The sequence below is a fragment of the Equus przewalskii genome, chromosome 24 (genome assembly GCF_037783145.1).
Source record: "Equus przewalskii isolate Varuska chromosome 24, EquPr2, whole genome shotgun sequence".
Taxonomy (NCBI): Eukaryota; Metazoa; Chordata; class Mammalia; order Perissodactyla; family Equidae; genus Equus; species Equus przewalskii.
The window spans coordinates 546,543-561,015 of NC_091854.1; the positions used below are offsets into that span (position 1 = coordinate 546,543).

General features: G+C 37.1%; 1 protein-coding gene across 4 annotated transcripts in view; it reads right to left on the bottom strand.

Annotated features, from left to right (window-relative positions):
* Window positions 1–2,704: 2,704 nt before the first annotated feature.
* Window positions 2,705–14,473, bottom strand: part of VCAM1 (vascular cell adhesion molecule 1) — a 129,002-nt gene continuing 117,233 nt past the window's right edge. For all 4 annotated transcript variants that reach the window (XM_070592391.1, XM_008518796.2, XM_070592393.1 and 1 more), the window contains 5 exons: window positions 12,283–12,558; window positions 10,147–10,467; window positions 8,978–9,244; window positions 7,265–7,531; window positions 2,705–3,627 (listed from right to left, as the gene is read on the bottom strand). In XM_070592391.1, coding sequence (XP_070448492.1) covers window positions 3,467–3,627; window positions 7,265–7,531; window positions 8,978–9,244; window positions 10,147–10,467; window positions 12,283–12,558 — 1,292 coding nt within the window. In that variant the 3' untranslated portion in view covers window positions 2,705–3,466. The remainder of the gene's footprint in view (window positions 3,628–7,264; window positions 7,532–8,977; window positions 9,245–10,146; window positions 10,468–12,282; window positions 12,559–14,473) is intronic.

A 14,473-nucleotide genomic window follows, 5' to 3' on the forward strand; every position in this document is an offset into this window, starting at 1 on the left:
AGCAACAATAAAAATGAATAAACCATTGATATATGTAATGACATAGATGAATCTCAGGAGCATTGAGCTAATTGAAGGAAACTAGACATAAAAGACCATATGCTGTACAATTCCATTTACATAAAATTCTAGAAGAGGCAAGACTATTGTGATAGAAAGCAGATCAGCGTTTGCCCGGGCCAAAGGTGGTGGGAAAGTGGGAAGGAGATTAACTTCAATGGGGCCTGAGGGAACTTTTTGAAGTGATGGACATGTCTTATTTCTCAATTATGATGGTAGTTAATGAATCTTATTGTATGAAAATTATACCTCAGTAAATCCAATTTTTAAAATACCATGAATAATAAGATAAAAAAATAAATGCCCTAGAAATAAATCCAAAAATAGGAAGAAGAAGCCAGTTTTGAAGTGAAGAAAATAATAAAACTTTTCTGCAAGATATCAAGGATAATCTAAGCATATAAGGACTATGCTTTGCTCATGGATTAAAAGACTCAATACTTTAAAAATGCCAAGTCTCTCCAAAGTGATCTGTAGATTCAACACCATTTTAGTCAAAAGTTCAACAATCTTTCTTTGTGGAGCTTAATAAAATGACTTTAAAATTTATAAGGAAGTACAAATACTAGATTAACCAAGGTATATTTGGGGAAAAAAACAAATTGGAGGGATTTGCCCTATCAGATATGAATTAACATAGTGTATTATTAGCACAAGGATAGACAAGTATCTTAAGAGAACAGTATAGAGAGCCCAGAAACGGAACCAGGAAATTTGATGTAAGACAAAAGTAATATTACAGAGCTGAGGTTGGAAATAATGGGTTTTTCAATAAATATCGTAGGTGTTTATGGTGTAAGCACAATTGTTTTATCATCTTAAAAAGAAGAAACTGGATGCCTATCTTGTATTGTATACAAAAATCAATCTGACGTGAAAAAAATATTCAAAAACTTAAAAGTAAATCTACAAAACATTTTTGTGTGTGTGGGGAAGATTGGCCCTGAGCTAACATCTGTTGCCAATCTTCCTCTTTCTGCTTGAGGAAGATTGTTGCTGAGCTAACACCTGTGCCAGTCTTTCTCTATTTTATGTGGGATGCTGCCACAGCATGGCTTTACCAGCAGTTCTAGGTCTATGCCCAGGATCTGGGCCTGCAAACCCTGAGCTGCCTGCCGAAGTGGAGTGCACAAAGTTAACAACTATACCACTGGGCCAGCCCCCTACAAAACTTTTTTGAAACAGCATAATGGAATTTTCTATGTTGGGATAGAAAAGGATTTCTTAATTATGATACAAAACACAAGCCATAATGGAAAGATTGATAAATTTGACCTCATCCAAAATTGAATTATATTCATCAAAAAATACCAAAAAAAGAGTGAGAAGACAGGTCACAGACAGGGTAATGATGTATATAGATCACGAACCGGGTAATGATGTTTGCAAAACATAAAACCAACAAAGGACTGGTATCCAGAATACATAGATTTTTAAAAGTCTCCCAAGAATCAGTGAGAAAAAGAAACCATCCGCCAGAAAAACAACAAAAGAAATGTGTACAGATATTTCACAGAAGAGCCAGCTCAAATAATCCTAACATGAAAGGACCTTAAATGTGTGAAAAGATGTTCAACTTCACTGGTAATCAGAGAAATACAAATTTAAAACATTATGAGAAATCATTTTACACCCATAAGGAAGGCAAATTTTTAAAAGATAAACAATGCCAAATTTTGGCAAGCTGTTTAATAGTGGGAACTCCTATTCACTGCTGGTAGGGCTATAAATTATTTTAGCCACTTCAGAAAACAGTTGGTCTTTCCCTATAAACTGAAACATGTACATTTCCCACAATCCAGCAATTTCATTAGTATGTATAGATTCTAGAGAAACTGTTTCACCCTTCTTACACGTGTTAGCCAGGATCATGTAAAACAATGTTTATAGAAGCTTTGTTCATTACAGAAAACATTGGAAACAACCCAAATGTCCATCAATAGTAGAATGGATAAATGTGGCAAAATTTCATAATGGAATACTACAGAATAATAAAAAAATGAATGACCTATAGCTATACGTGACAATATGTATGAATTATGAAAAAACATAATTTTAAGTGAAAGGATAAAGTCACAAATATACCACTTGATTATATTTATATAAAATTCAAAACCTGGCAAATCTAATAATGTTCTATTTAGGGTTACCTATTTGGGAGTAAAATCTCCAAAGAAAGCAAGAGAACGGTTAGTTCATAATTGAAGATAATGGTTCCTGCTCAGTGAGAGAGCTGCGATCAGTGAGTGGCATCTGAGAGGCCCTGAAGGACTGTAATGCTCTAGCTCTTGATCTCAGCGGTATGTGGTCCACAGGCGTTCATTTGTTGCTCTTTAACATGTGCATATTTATCTTCTTTCACTACTTTTGTGTATGCTATGTTCAAAAACGTTTTAAATTGCAGATTCCAAGGACACAAAACCGGATATTTCAGTTCAATAGTTTAGCTCGGCATCAAGAAATCTCAATTTTTGTCAAGTTCCCATGGTAATTCTGATAAAAATAGTCTGAGGACCACACTTCAAATGCTGCTTATTATTTCTGTGGATTTGAACTCGTCCTTCTTGGAACGTGCCATTTTCAAAAGAGCTACAGCGTGGTTAAAAGATGCAGTTCATAATAAATAAACACACAACTCTTCCAATTCCAGAAACTACCACTTTACTGTACAAAAGACTAAACATTTACAAAAGAAAATTAAAAGGAGTCGCATTTTTAGGCCACATTGGGAAAGTTACACAACAGTCTGATGAATCAACATCGTAGCAGGTCTCCGTACCATGTCAGTACCATCCAGAGAAATCCAGCCAACCATTACACCACGGGTTGAAGTGTTCAGTACCTGAAAGTCAACCAGTGCCCTCTTGGTTTATCATTTGCCTATAAAAGTATAAAACCCTGGCATCCTTACAAAACATGAAATTATTGTCAGAGAACTTTATAGGAATTAAATTTTGTTAAAAGAAATAAAATATAAAAAATGTGACATAGGTCAGCTGCCAGTCAATATTAATGTTAAATTTTCCTAAGATATATTAAGTTACAACAATCGGTCCAAACAACACGGTTTAATTATTTTCGAGATCTGACTATATAGTGCTGCTGTTCCATGCAATGTTGCTATGGCTCAGTTTTATTTTACATATGTACAGATCATGTTATTGTATATACACATCAAGGAACTACTCCAGCCATCACATCTCAATGGCAGTGCCTAGTTTTTAGGCAGAAAGTTTTCCTTTGGCTTCTTGCTCACAGCAAGGGAGGTGGGCAGCCATTGCCTTCCAAGAGTTCACTGCATTTAGGGAAATCTGGACTCTCAGCTTGTTTTCCTCATGGAATGATGAGCAATATTAAGGATTTGGACTGATAAATAGTGTCTCTGGTTGAACGTTTCAAACATTAGCTACACTTTTGACTTCTGTGCTTCTACAAGACTGTATGACCCTTTCATGTTGGCTCTTCTTGCAAAGTAAATGATCATTCCAATGGCAGGTATTATTAAGGAGGATGCACAATACAGCACGAGAAGTTCAGGGGAAAAATAGTCCTTGTTATTCTCTCTTCCTGGAAAATAACAAAATGGATGCAATTAATGTCTAGTGCAAAGAGAAATTGTTTAATAATATAATAATTACATATTTTATTTTAACAGCGCAACTAGTTCTCTAAAGAGAAGTAAATCAAAGCAGCGACAAGCACCAACAGGACCCAAAATGCATCTTTCTCTAACTTATCCAAGTAATCAGGTGGTATTTGCTATAGTCATGATAGGTCTCAAGATGACAGCTGTTGGCTTCCACAAACTTGGATTCAAATAGATTTAGGTTCAATTGTAGAGTGGAAGGAAGAGGTTAACTTTTTAGGGCTCATTTACAAGAGCTGGAATTGGAGAGGAGTGTTTGCTTTGGGCAATATAAATATCTAATAAAGAGTTAGGACTCAGATCACTGTGAATTAAAATGACTAACCAATTCTCCAAGAAAATCCTTGTAACATGTAGAGTGTAACCTTGATAGTCAAACACCCATATACAAAAAAGTAAGGGAAAGAATTCTTGTGAATGGCTTTTTCAGAGAGAGATAGAAAACTTCATATTTTGTATCTCTGAAGTGGGACATCTTAATACATGTTATCCCTCTTCAGCACTTATATTATGTCTTGATAAACGAGTTCTTTGGATAGTATCAGGTTTCAGCTTAAATGTTACTTACTCAGAGAGGCATTCTCTGACCCACATCTCCATCCTAATTTACTTTTATAACCCACTACACTTTCATAGCTCTTATCACAGCTTATAATTAAATATTTGTTTGTATGATTATCTATTAAATTTGGTTTCCTCCTCCAGACTGTAAATTACATAAGGAGGTGTGTCTATGTTCTCTTTGGTCCACTGTAAATAGCCAGCGCCTGGCTCACTGCTTGGAGTATTTGTACTCAATTAACATTTTTTTGAATAGTAATATATATTTTTTCTTTCTACAGCCTGTCATTTTGTCATTTAGTTGTAACGGGTATAGAAAGTAATAGTACACAAAAAGTTTAAAATTAGTACTCTTTCTAATCTACTAAAATTCATCTGACAGCTGCAATACTATTTAGCATCTTAACCTCATGAGAACATCTAAAGAAGATAGCATGTCATTTACTGGAGATTTGTTGCTGTTTATACCTATGCTTGTATAGCATCATATGATCTCCCAAGTATTAAGTTTCCTTAAGTGGCATACGTGTAGTCTCAGTCCTGGAAGAAATGAGTGACCTGATTTTAGTGGTCACTACATTTCCTCTAGAGGTTTCTAATCACTGGAGGTCAAGCAAGTAGAAAGAATCACGAGGGTCAGATGATAGGGAGTCAATTTTTTCGAATTATTGAAGTATGTAAACTTTACTTATGTTTACTTCATCATAAACATAATAATGATTGCCTCATTTTTCTACTTTCCTTTGCTAGAGCAGAACTAGTCAAAGTATGTGGGTAATATTTTAATGGCATTTCTGTTATCATAATTATAGTGAGGCGTCAATATTGAGGACATACTGGGCAATGGTATTTCTGCTCCTATTGCTTTCTTTTCAAGTTAATAAATATTATCTTTCTTTTTTTAAATTACTTTTGTGTGTGTGTGTGTGTGAGGAAGATTGTCCCTGAGCTAACATCTATTGCCAATATTTCTTTTTTTGCTTGAGGAAGATCGTAGCTGAGCTAACATCTGTGTCAATCTTCCTCTATTTTATGTGGGATGCCACCACAGCATGGCTAGACAAGAGGTACTGAGTCCATGTCCAGGATCCGAACTTGTGAACCCCAAGCCACGGAAGCAGAGCTCACAAACTTAACCACTATGCCACAGGGCCGGCCCCTAATAAATATTATCTTTTGCCTTCAGTTTTCCCTGCGGACATCTGCAGTAAAACACAAATTTGCTTCTGAGTTGGTTACCAGGACAACCTTCAAATACAATTTTCTAGTAGCTGTATAAACACTGAAAATCCTAAAGACTCCCAACCATTTCTATCACTGGAAAACATTCAAGCCAAAACAAAACAAAACAAAATGAATTTTAAAACTCAGCTAAATACAAAGGAAGGCTAGTTCAAAGTACCCAGGAAAGATGTCAAATGTTTGTCTCTGTTCGCATGTAGTTACTTTAAACCATATTTAGCTTTGAGACCTGAATTGTTAGCTTAGTGCCTAATATTCTTTGATTATTCATTTAAGTAATGAGTGAAAAACAGCAAATATGTAAGACTAATTTAGTAAAGCAATTAGAAAAGACAACAATGTGTGAGAGAGAAAGAGTTAAAAAGTGGAGGAGAAGCTTTGATATGTCTTTGAAAGAGAATCATTAACTACAAACAGAATTACAAAATTATTAGGAGTCCGATTTCCTGGGACTAGGCTTAATTAAAGGTGGAGGCACCAAGGATTAAAGAAAATAGGAATGAGTGAATTTCAACCTACTCATAACTGAGAGCTCAAACTGTCCAGAATCATCCCCAACCTCATTGGAAGCACTGATTACATACACCCCCGTGTCATTTTGAGTGACATGATACAAGGTAAATGTTCCATTCTTTGAACATATAGTAAATTCATTGGCCAGATCAACTCTTTTCAGGATAATCACTGCAGGCAGATGACTAAAAGTTTTACATGTAATTGTGATATTTTCCCCTTTTTTAACATTTCTAGATGGATGTATTGATATTGTCGTGTTTCGAGGAGGTACTGTGAAGACAGAAAATATATGGTAAGGCTTGCAATCTTGAGAAATTTGGCCAGATGAGTAAAATTTTTACTCATTTTCTGACCTACGTTTAAATTTTCTTTACATTGGCAAGTAGTTGCTAACTCTGATAGCCAAGCGCCTGAGGCTCTTAAGAGTTGGCATTTGTTTGCAGTCTTGTGCACTCCAAGTATGGCTTCCAATACACAATGAAAGCTTATTAGCACACAAGGAGTGGGAGACTCATCAGTAAAGGCTGACATCGTAAAGGTTGCTTATGCCAATAAGATCAACAGATCCCACTGTGGGTTCACAAGAGGAGTTAGGAGACGAGGGGGCCCCTGAAGTTTCTCTGCTGAGGCCGCTGCCCCCTCCTTCTCTCTTGCCGTCAGAATAGGGCAGGAGGGACAAGGGGCTTAGATTTTTAAGGAGGCAATTCTGTAGCCTAGAGATTCTTTTATGCTGCTCAGCATCAAGACTGCCATTGCTGATTATTATCCTGAAAAGAGTCAATCCAGAAAATATGCAGTTACCCCATGTTCAGAGAATGGCATTCTCTTCTGGTAGGAAGGAAAAGAGTCTGGACAGAACACTTCTTTCTCTGTGTGCCAATCCTACTTCTTTAGTTTCCTTATAAACCCCAGGGAAAAGTTTTGAAAATATGTTTAAACACTTAGGAAATGCAAGACCTCAGAGACCAATGATGAATCGACAACTTGAAAAAACAGACGGGAATTCTACACTCACCAATGATTAATGTCAATTTCCTGGCTAAACTCCATAGGATAGAGCAGCTGTGCAGATGATTTTAGCAAATATTAAGAAATAACCACAATCAACATGGAATTCACCTTCATTTTGCCAATTCATCTAATTTGCCAACTCATCTAATACTAGAAATTCTTTACAATCCACCAAACCTCTGATCTATTATAAAAATAATAAAAAACAAAAACAAAAAACTAACTAACCTTTAACATCAAGTGTTAGACTTCTTAATTGCAAGCCAACTTGGTTTTTAGATTCACACTCGTATACTCCTGCATCCTCTAACTGGGCCTTGTGGATGGTATATTCACCACCTGTGGACTTTAGTACTGTGTCTCCTGTCTCTGCTTTTTTCTTCAGGATTATCCAAGTTTGGGGAACATTTCCACATGTACAGGAGATAATAACAGTGTCTCCTTCCTTGACACTCTCAGAAGGAATAGCTCTAAGTTGTATGTCTTTTGGAGCAACTGTAAAGAAAATTGAAAAGGCACCTCTGATTGGAGTGAAATATAAACCAATTCCACATTAATTAATGACAGCAACAATAGCTATCAAAAAGCTATTCGTGCTGTTTGCATTAAATAATTAGATGGGCGAGTAAAGAAGTCAAGCATTGATGGATTGTTGTAAATGATCATGTTTTTAATAAAAGAAGACATGTCTTATGCTTCTCTCATCTCCCTTAATCTAATTATCTACCTAGCCTAGACAAAGAACGAGTGTTTAATAAACAGCTATAGAATTCAAATCTGAAAAAAATTTTTTTTTCACACTGTTCTGCAAAATTTTTCCTTGAAGTACAAAGGCCTTTACAGGCTTCTGAGTTTTGAGCTGGATCCTCCCAGATCAAAAAATTAAACTGCGCAGAAATGGCTTTTTTACTTTCCTTAACAACCACAACTACCATTTATTAAGTGCCAGGCACTGGACTAAGTACTTGACATACAACACCTTTATTAATACACAATCCATGGAAAGAGGTATCATATCACCATTTTATAAGTGAGATTCCTGTTAAGTTCATCTATTTTGTGACTTGATTTGAGATTCTTTCCCCCACAGGGCTACAGTACCATGGCATCCATCCTAGCGGCTTTCTTTATGGTTGTGAATTGCCCTTCCAAGTTTCTTCCATTAAAATGCAAATTCTCATTGAGATGAGGTAACAAGAAAGTCACTAATACTCTAGTGGAAATAATACCAAGGGGTAAGACAGGAAATGACAGCCCCCATGAAGAAAATGACCTTGAACCCCAAATGAGAAGGAATGGGGGAAAATCCAAATTGACCACCTCAGGATTTTGCCCAAAACTGCATAGTCCTTCAACCTGTCAACCGGGAATTGCTTTCTTCTCAGTCTTGGCTCTCCATTCTGGAGAGAGCAGTTCTGGATTTTATAACTTAATCCACTCTAGTGGTTCCGTGCCATCAGGCTGATGAGCCAGAGGGCATGGTCACTGCTACTCTTAGTCGCAGAACAAAAAGTTTAAATGCCTTCTTAGGCTTCTAAGCAAATACTAGCAGGCACCTTGAACAATTACCACTCAGTGTCCAATTCCGCCAGATATGGTGGCTTTAATCCTAAGTAATTTCCAAATACATATCTACATCTTCCCATCCTTATTTCAACACCATGATCATTGCCTCATAAGTGTAACTGGAAGTCCTGGCACAGTTCCTAGAGCTAGCATTCCACTTGAGGTTAAAAGAATTTCAGGATAAATAACTTAGAATGTTTCATGAGATGGTACTATTCCAGGAGTTTTCTACGCATAGGAAACATCATAGCTCTTCAAAATCCTCAATACATTTTTTTAGTAAAAATTTTGTTTTCAAAGAGGACTTTGTCCAAAACCAGTAACACAACAGAAATAATACTAGCAATAATAATTCATTAATCACACTCTGCTCACCTTGAATAGTTAATTCCACTTCTTTTCTGCTTTTTCCAGCCTGGTTAATCCCTTCACACACATAAATACCAGAATCTTCCATTTTTGTAGAAATTAAGGTGAGAGTTGTATTCTCAGAAAGAAACTGTAGCTCCCCATTATTCAGCTGCCTTCTCCACAGGATTTTTGGAGCTGGAAGGCCATCGCTAGAGCATGTCATATTCACAGAACTACCTTCCTCGAGGATGGAGGAGGGGCTGACCGAGATGGTTGTATCTCTAGGGGCAACTAAAAAGGTAAGGACACTTGTTAATTTGATCTTTTATACCCTGAGTTCCACAGAGTTTTAATAATCTTGCAAAACTGGGCTATGGATTCAGTGAATTAGAACAGTTTTTAAACCTTGATAACTTTATCAAAGGAAGTTGCTGTCTTCATTTACTTTAGCAGATACAGAATGATAGGGAGCAGAATATGGACACATCAAGGATACTTCCTAATGGAATAAGTTCTGTAGAAACTCTCTTGCTACCAAAGAAGGGATGGTCAGTGATAGTGAGTATTGACATTTATGGTACATTAAATATGACCACAAATTATTTGAATCTACTATGTAAAGTGTCTATTTTTCCACCTCTTGAATCTAGACTGGCCTTGTGATTCACTTTGACCAACATAACATGGAAGAAGTAATACTGTAGGACTTCCAAACTTAAGCCTTAAGAGGCTGCTTTCATTGTCACCCTCTTGAAACACTGTGCTCTGGTGACTAAACCTAGGATACTTTCCTTGAGGGTAAGACATCACATGGAGAAAGGGAGGCCCCCACATCCCAGAGAGGGCTCCAGACATGTGAGTGAGGCCATCTGGGGCCAGCCATTCCCTGCTGACCTGCCAACTGACTGAAAATGTGTGAATGAGCTCATCTGATACCTCACTGAGCAGATGAACTGCCTATCTGACCTCTTGCCAGATTGCCAACTCATAGAATCATATGCCAATAAATGGTTATTGTTTTAAGTGTTGGGTGTAGCTTGTTATCACAATCATTATTTTGAAATTTCTTTCCAGTTATGTCCGGCCCTCCCCAACCCCGGAGGTTTTAACTATTAACCTTATGTTAACTATTGCCTGGCAAACATGACAAAGAAATCCATATTAAATTGTGGATACATCACACATGTACTTACTGTTAACATAAAGTGTCTGTGTACTCTGCCTTTGTTTGGGTTCAAATTCCATTTCATCAATATGTAACTTAGCCTGACAAACAAGAACTTTTCCAGTATCTTCAGTGGTGGGGATGAAGGTCATTTCCAGACTCTTGGTCTCTAGGGATTTATTATCCACATCCTCCAAAAAGTTTTTTTTCTTCATAATACTCTCCCCCTTGAGTAATTCAATCTCCAGCCGGTCAAATGGATACACATCAGGAACTTTGCAGCTTACATTGACTGGGTTTCCCTCCACTAGCAGACCACTCATCTCAATTTTTGGATCACTAGGGAACGCTGCAAATATAAAGCAAAAATGATGTTTATACATGACATTCAACAGAAAAATGGAACTAATCTTTATTAAAGGCAAAGGTCTCAAAATGATAGCTTTAAGTCAACTGGATAGAATGATCACCAATGTATAAATAATGACATTAAGTATAATATTTATTATACCAAATGTAAATAATGCTGTTAATAAAAAATACTTAGCACATGAAGTCATCAAAACATTATACTTCTTATTTTTCTTTTCTTAGTGATGCAATCTTGCTGATAGACATGGACTGATCTTTTTGAAGGACACGTCAGCTTCCACCATCTTAGTAACTATACATTTAAAATGTTTTAACTATTTGCCACGACGTATTGAATATTTACTATGTGCTAGCACCTTAATATTCATTATTTCAGTCTTCCAAACAGCCTGATAAAATGATTTTTATTTAACTTGTTTTACAGCTAGAAAGACTTATAGAGAATGTATTCTATAGCTAGGAAAACTTCTAAGACTTATAGAGGCTAAGAGATTTTAATTAGGCATCATATCTAACAAGTTGCTGAGTTGAGATGAGAACCCGTATTTCTCCGAGCTCAGAGCCCAGGCTTGGTTTCACAGAGCTGTGCAGTCTCTTGGTATCAAATAAGACTCACAAGGCACTTCTCAATTTAGACGTTTTAATTTCCAGTGGCCAAGTTTAGGCAGCAAGTTTTAGATATTTCTCAGACAATATTTGTAGTAGATTTGCTAAAAAATGTTTTTCCTTAAGAAAAATGTTGTTAAAGTGATACGTTCTCAAATATTTCCATATTGCATTAAGACTTCACTGCTGGTTCTCATTTCTGTTAAGAATGTGCCTACATCAGCAGATCCTGGACTCTGGGTAATATGACAACACAATAAAATTCATCCTTCTTTTGAGAGATTCAAATCCCTTTACGGACATACCCTAACTCATTCTGATCAAAATCCTGAGGGCTAACACAAGTTTGGGCAGGTTTTCTGGTGGAAAATCTCTGCAATATGTTGTCTTGAATTTTGCTAAATAAAACAAGGCAGAGCAATCCTCTCAAAGAAATAATTTTGTGGTCACTTAGCATATTTTATTGCTAATTCATTATAAACTGAGGAACTATAGCGATGTCAAATTCACTGAGATTTAAGATCATAAAGGATTTTTATTAAGGTGACAAGAACAGCAAGAAAAAGTGGCGTGTGTGTGTGTGTGTGTGTGTGTGTAAATCAACATTGAGATCTAGTGCTATCTGTTCGTTCTGCTTTTCACCTGAACTGCTGCCACTGACCATCCACTATGACCAATCTTAGTCCCTGTCTTCATTTTTGGCTTTCTCCTGCTCCCCATTGCCCCGTTTATTCCCCTCCTGCCAATCAGCTTTCCAAATGTGACTTCAAAACAGTAGCCTTGGGCCTCACCCTCAATTCAAGCAGTTGAGCAGCAGTCATCCCCACCCTGTTATCTGAACGGGTACTGACTCTCACTCCTTGTTCACTATCACTTCTGTACACCCCATACACACAGAGACAGGATGGGAAGCAGGGAACGTGTAGTGTATTCAAGTGCATGATGGGAGAGCATTGACAAGACTCAAACTAATGATTATGGATGCTATGTACAGGTGCAATATATACTTAAGATTTAGGCCAGTTAAGTTGCATCAAAAATTCTGGTTCAGAGATTTAGGAACCATTCACAATGCTAAGTTCCCTTTCTAAATACATGGATCTCATTGTATATCACACACTTATATTCTGTTTCTTCCAATGGAAATGAAAAAAAAAAACAGTAAACAACTCTGAAAGCCACTTACAGTAGAGGTCCACCTTAATTTCCTTTTCCACTTTCTTATGCCCACAGGTCACGATGCACAGGTAAGAATGTTCATTCTCAAAACTCACAGGGCTCAGGGTCAGTGTGGACTTGGTCCCCTCAGTCCTCACCTTCCCACTCAGAGGGCTGTCTATCTGGGTTCTCCAAGAGATAGATGGGGACTCGCAGCCCATGACACGACATGTCAACGTGACTGAGTCACCAATCTGAGTAGCAATCTGGGGTCCAGGGGAGATCTCAACAGTAAACAGTTTCTCTAGGGGAAAAAGAACAAGATGAAACAAAGATAAGATTCTTTTCTACTTTCCCACATTCCAGTATGTCATCTTTTTTTCTGTCTCCTTTCAGCTAACATCTGTGCCAACAAATTATTCCTTTCCACCTTGGGACCATCAGGAATGAGACCACGTCTTTTAAGAATAAAGCCATAATAGTCTGTTGATTCATTCATTTAACAGAATGAATGTGGGTAAAAATTTGTCAAGACAAAGATTGGCATCTTTTCATAACAATAATTCAGTCTCTGCTCAAATGTGCTTTATCAAAACCCTGTAATAGTGGGCAACAGCTTAAATAATTTGAGGTTCCAGTGTGTCAAGCATTATGTAAACCACATTACATTTATTGTCTCATTTAATCCTCACAACAACTTCATGAACTCAGGCTATTAATTCTTCTCTTTCACTTTCTCCTTCTGCTGCTTCTCCTATTTTCCTCCTCTCCTCCTCCTCTTCCTCCTCCTCCTCTACCTCCTTAAGGAAACTCAGGTTCAGAAATGCTAAATAAATTTACCCAGCTTGCAAATGGCAAAATTAGGGCTTGAAGCCAGGTGGGTCTAATTCAAGATCCCAGCTTTTCAGTTGCTCGAACAACTAAATCAAATCATCCTCATATGGAGATTAAACTAGATAGAAGAGAGATACTGAAAAAAGCTACCAGAAAATGTCTTCTAGTCAGATACAATCCCCATAACAGACCAGTGCTTAGAGCTTCTGTACCAGCAATATAAAGTTAGACCATTGACAGTTACCCAGAATCACATTGCGAGCAAAGTCAAAATCTAAGCATTAAAGTGATACACAATCTGAATCTAAAATTTGTCGTTGTAACATAAAAATATTTTACAATTAATTCAGGAGCTGAAAATGGAGATGTGAGGGCAAACTCCTACATCTCATACACCCAGGAAGGCTCTTTGGCTGCCAGCGCTATCCCTGCTGGGCACAAGGCTGCTTTGGGATGATTGCTATCTAGAGAGAAAGGAAATTCCAAGTCTCCACTCCCTGATCCCCTGAAGAGACTGAGAGTGGCTGGGCAACTCTGAAGTGACAGATGAGGCTCCACAGAAAATCACTAAAACCATCCTTGTAAATAACAAGCTGGAGATAGAAGAAAGAAATCTCGACATATAAATAATCCAAATACACTACATTTTGCAGGGTTCTCATCTGTGCCAGAAGTTATTTTTCTCCTTTTGGGTTGTCTAATTGTGACATTGTGGTATCTTCTAAAGAAGGCTTTCCTCAAATTACCCCAATAAATTGATATGCTGTTACATTTTGAAAGAGAAAGATCATTCAGAAAAACCAGAGTTTCTGAATTCCTTATATGCTAGTGTGAGAATAGGGAACTTTAAAAACAGAACCACTTCCTGCCCATTAACAGTTCTCAGATCATTCTTTACGGTGACTGTGTATGTTACCATGTGAACTGGTGGCTCCTGCGGGAGTAGTTCATAGGTAACTGAAAGGCCAAGTTCAAGTCTCTCTTCCGTACTTAAGGTTGTTAGTATCCTGTGATACAAAGTGCAAAACAACTCTCCCTACCCTGCAGAATGCACTTCTTTTTCACATGAAAGAGGATTCAGCTTATTATGGGGTGGAGGTATTCCAGGTTGGATGATTAGCTTTACGTGTTTTTATTAGTGTAATATCTTTCCTAGTCTCTTGAGAAGGCTAATCCGAGTTAACCTGCTGATGGTGAGTGTGAATTTTATTTTTTTAACCATCCAAGTTTAAACTCTATGTTTTCATATTTTAAAACTGTGTTGCCCATGTTTACAATTTATTCACTCAACATTTACTGAGCACCTATGATGTAGCAGGCACTGAAATATTAAAACACACACACATATAGTTCCTGACTTTAAGGAGCTTAGAGTTTAATCGAAA